Source organism: Thermobia domestica, chromosome 1 (assembly GCF_964235325.1).
Source record: "Thermobia domestica chromosome 1, izTheDome1.hap1.1, whole genome shotgun sequence".
Lineage (NCBI taxonomy): Eukaryota > Metazoa > Arthropoda > Insecta > Zygentoma > Lepismatidae > Thermobia > Thermobia domestica.
Genome location: NC_137454.1, coordinates 142170409 through 142175295, shown reverse-complemented (window position 1 = coordinate 142175295; position 4887 = coordinate 142170409). Strand labels below are relative to the sequence as shown.

Below are 4887 nucleotides of genomic sequence, written 5' to 3'. Positions count from 1 at the left end.
AGAGAAGAATGAACTTACTAATTAAATAAGGTGATTAATTGGATTAAATGTTCTGCATTTTTTATTTTTTAAAAACAGAATTTTATTTAATTTAACATGTCACATAGCATTTGCATCTAGTTACGCTGATTAGTCAATGAGTCAACTTTATATCTTCTGTCTCCGATCGTTCGTACTGCAACACCCGAAACCACAAACCACCGGCCGCCACTGGTCTCGCTGCTGAAAGGGACGCTCAATCAAGAGACGTGAATATGTATATATATATATCAATTGACTCCTTTACTCCTATATGTTAAATAAATAGAAAATTTAGGTAGGGTTATTAATTTAAATAATGGCCACACCATACCTTAGCGTAGTCTGTGTCGTCCAAAATATCCTTTTAATCACACATAAATGGTCGTTAGGGGTCTATAGTATTTTTGCAGCTTGTAACAACGTAAATGTTTTAAGTTGATTTATCATTTTTAACAATAATAGGATACCAATTCTGTTTGATAAATGATGAAATGTATTTAGTTGCCATTTCAAGTAGAAATATAGTGCATGCTAGAAGACAGCCTGTACTCCATAGAATAAAACCACCTTGCACGTGATACATGCTTAAACCAACGGTATCGTTTGTAACACTTTTCGCCATGGTGAAGAAATTGTCCATGTAATTATAATCGAGCTCACTTATCATTTGACTTTTCCAATAGTTAATAATACCCGATATGCTAAGTCTTTCAATAATTCTATCGAATTGGATTTTATATGGGGAATGCTTTGGAAGTCCAATTGATACATAATAATGTGCAATGCACTCTTTCATTACAAGAAGAGTTGTTTTTCCGTATTCTCCTATTGTCTCAGTTTCTGTAACATAATGATTACCAATATTTTTCACTAGTATAGCATAGTTTCGTTTCTTCAGCCTCAAATTTCTGTCATCGTTCGTTTCTTCTTTACGGAACCTATTCGAAAAGTAATTTATTCTATGATCATCAGAGAATGATTTTAAAGTGTAAAAAAATCGTTCACCCCAATAGCAATCAGAAGATATCAAATCAGAGATGTAATCTATTGTAGGACCGTATTTTGGCACTGTCAAGAGAGAACTATAGCCCGTTGAATAAGCTGTAGTTAGTAACAAACACATGTAATACCAACATGTTACAAGGAAACGTAGTGAGTCTTTACAGCTGTTAGTAGAAGGCGGACTTCCTAATGTTACAGATCTAATCGTCTCTAAGACAGTGAGAGATAGCGTAGAAAATCGTTCTTGTTTCTTTATGTACGGCTTGGTTTGACAATGAGAGAATAACAATAAAAATGACGAATGAGCTACCATCGAAATGAGAATGCATATCCACGTCCATTTATTTAAGGATATGTACAATAAATTTGCTTTCGATACTGGCTGAGGTTTAGGAGCTAGAAACGTTATACATAAGCTCGTCCATGGTGTTGACATGTCGAATATCAATAGGTAATTTTGTTTAAGCCACAGCGAACAAATGCCAGCATCTTTCCTTTTATAGAAGATGTCTCCCAAAACTCCCGTATAACTTCCGTTTTTTGTCCTGTATCCCCATTTTGTTCCGTCCTTAGGTTCAGATATGACGACACCTAAACCCAGTTTTGTTGCAACTTCGCGTATAATTCTTATTTCAATACCATCGTATGATGGTTGGTCTCCAAACTCTTCTTGCACTACAAATGGTGGACAATGAAAGCCACTGATTCTAATGGACTTTGGTTCGAGCTCTGATGTCAGGTAGTAATGCAAGAAATGCCTTGTGATGAAATTCAATAATTTAACGTTTGCTGCCCAATTTCCAGGCGAATGGATCAAATTATATTTGTCACGTCGGTTGGAATATATTAAAATTGTAAGATCCTTCAGTTGTTGCAATAAATATTTAACAAACTCTGTGTCACTATCACTAAAGTATTTCGTGAAAATAACGTGTCTTGCATTTGTAAATACTTCTAAATGTTCTTTATAATAAGCAAGGTCAGACAATTTGAGAAATACACTTACAAATCCGGTACAAGATTCAAGATTGTTATTGATTCGAACGAATTCTTTATTGTCATTGTGAGTTTTTAAATTGATAGCTGAGATAATTATAGGTGACTGCAGTTTCTGATATGTTGTAGTTCCCACTGTGGCTGCAAACGTGCTTGTGTCTTGTAGTATCTGAACACAGTATGCTTCCTTATATGCCAACTGCAAAGCATTTGGTATCATGTCATCGTACCACTCCTTTTCAAATATGAGCAAACCCAGCGTGAAATGTAGCAAGTAATATCCTCTGAAATACCGTATCATGACATTTAGAAGTCATTTAAGGCTGAATAGTTAAAGACACTGAAATAAAGAAATTAATATGTTAATGTTACAATAATTTTAGGAAGAATTAATTCTTAAAGTCAAATAGTATAATGATACAGTTGTAAGTGGTAAGTGTACAATAAAAGCATATTTTAGTAATAATCTTTAAGGATGATTACAACAGAGACTGTTAGGTTTGGTTGATGATAAATAAGGAACGAAATATAACGCGTTTTTAGTTTGAGACTCCCTTTAGCAAAGTGTCAAACACAACATCTGGATTCTAACCCACAGGAATTTATCTTTGGAACGAGGATATGGTTCGAGATTATGTATTTGTAATATCTGACTCTAGTGTCAATTTCTCTTTATTATCCCCCAGAGATACTTTCCAAATTTCAGGAAGAAAACACTTAGTGGATGTCTGCAAAATGTAAAGGAATGCCAGAACCTCTTTACCTCGTTCTATTCCATTATTCGCACAGCATTTGGTAACTAAAGATGATACGGGTCCCTCTACAAAAGAAACACCGACTAAGTTACTTATTGAATTGACTTCACCTCCAGTACTTGAAAAGTCAAAATCAAAACCAGATAATACTAAAAGAAACATTTATGGAAAGATTCTTAATGATTCAAGATATACATCAACTATAGAAAATACACAACAATTGATGAAATCAATTGCAATTAGTAACGATAACGAAATATAAAGAAAATTAACGTTGCCGTAATAGATAGTGGTAACAAAAAATGTGCGTAGCGACAGGAAAAAAGATTGTGCTAATGATCGCTGTATAAAAGTGTAACGATTATTCTACACAAGAAAAGAAAAATGTAATTGGATTAAGTATATAGTGTGTGAGAAGCGGTTACATGAAACATTCACAATCTATACTTGACATTTCATTCCTTCTGGTCGAAAAAAAAAAAGTTCGTAAAGAAAATGACCAGATGATAACAATCTGATATGTACACTATTCTTTTTCTCTATAACACTCATAAACTGCTTTAGAAAACGTACATGGAGAACATTTGTCATTATGTTCAAAATATTCATGTAATTAGATAATACAATTTAAGGTTAATAATATTGTTTATTGATTTATTAATGACACCTTTTACGTGCCAAAGTTAAGACTCTGTAGCGTTCTCCGAGAATTTAGCCACGTGTATTCATTGTTTCCTTTAAAGAACATTAATGTACAAAAAAATATAAACAATTACTAAAGAAAAGGACTTCAACCTCATAAAACAGAATATTCTACTTATGTAAAAAGAAATTGTTAAATACTACAAAACATGCAAAAAAAAAATAAAATACAAGAGAAGAAACAAAAAAGATGTCTATGTAGCACGAATACAATCTAAAATAAAAACCAGTTGAGAATGCTCCAAGAGCATTGCCGGAACGAACTTAAAAAGAATGGAGAGATGGAGCGGGAAAGATAACTGTCACTGTTCCTAGATGTAAAAATAAACCTTTTTATCCGCACCTTCTTCTCTTTCTCGCAAAAAATGAGCAAAATATCATCTCTCTATGACTTACAGTTCTCGAGATATAACTGCTTAAATATCTAGAAATTCGATCTTTTTGGCCATTATCTGGGGAACGGTGGCCAGTTGGCCAGAAGACAGTTAATCAGTAGCCTCCGGTTACTATTTAGTACCAAAATGTTCACCATCCTCTTAGGTATTGATCAACACCAATATGATCTCTGTATGACTGACGGTTCCCGAGATTTAGCTCCTTAAATCTCAAGAATTCGGAACTATCTTTTGGCCAATATCACGTGAACGTTAAGTCATAGAGAGATTACATTATTGTTAATCAATCCCTAATAGAATGTTAAACATTTTTTTACAGATATTAATTGATGGCCACTGGCCAAACCAGTTGGACAGTGGCCATTGGTTACTATTTAGTATCAACATATTTACCATCCTTTTAGGCATTGATCAACATCAATATCATTTCTCTACAACTTATGACTCCTGTGTTACGGCTCCTTAAATATCTAGAAATTGGCCATTTTTGGCCAATATCACGGGAATCGTAAATCATAGAAAGATGATATTGGTTAATCAATACGTAAGAGGATGGTAGACATTTTGGTAACGATATTAATTGGTGACCACTGGCCAACTGGCCATTGGCCAAACCAGTAACCAGTTGGACAATGGCGACCGGTTACTATTTGGTATCAAAATATTTACCATCCATTTAGATAATGATCAACACCAATATTATCTCTCTATGACTTACGGTTCCCGAGATATGGCTCCTCAAATCTCTAGAAGTCGGCCATTTTTTGGCCAATATCTCGAGAACGGTAAGAGTGACGCGAAAAATTTAATCACTTTCTCTGATAGTTTTTGATGCTCTATCGAATGCAGGGTTCAAATTTGAAAAAAAAATGCAAATAACAGACAGACAGTCATAGAGAATTCAGTAACGAAGTTTTTAAGTTCGTTGATAATATAGAGAAACATGATTTAAATGTTGTATAAATATACATCATATACTAAAATATATAAAAATATACTCAATAGCGATACTAAAA

General features: G+C 33.7%; 1 protein-coding gene across 1 annotated transcript; it reads right to left on the bottom strand.

The window, feature by feature from the left end:
- Nucleotides 1-451: 451 nt before the first annotated feature.
- LOC145665388 (putative glutamate receptor) lies at nucleotides 452-2239 on the bottom strand. The gene has a single exon (XM_081732705.1). It carries the CDS (start codon nucleotides 2237-2239, stop codon nucleotides 452-454), a length of 1788 nt encoding a protein of 595 aa, XP_081588831.1.
- Between the last annotated feature and the right edge of the window lie 2648 nt (nucleotides 2240-4887).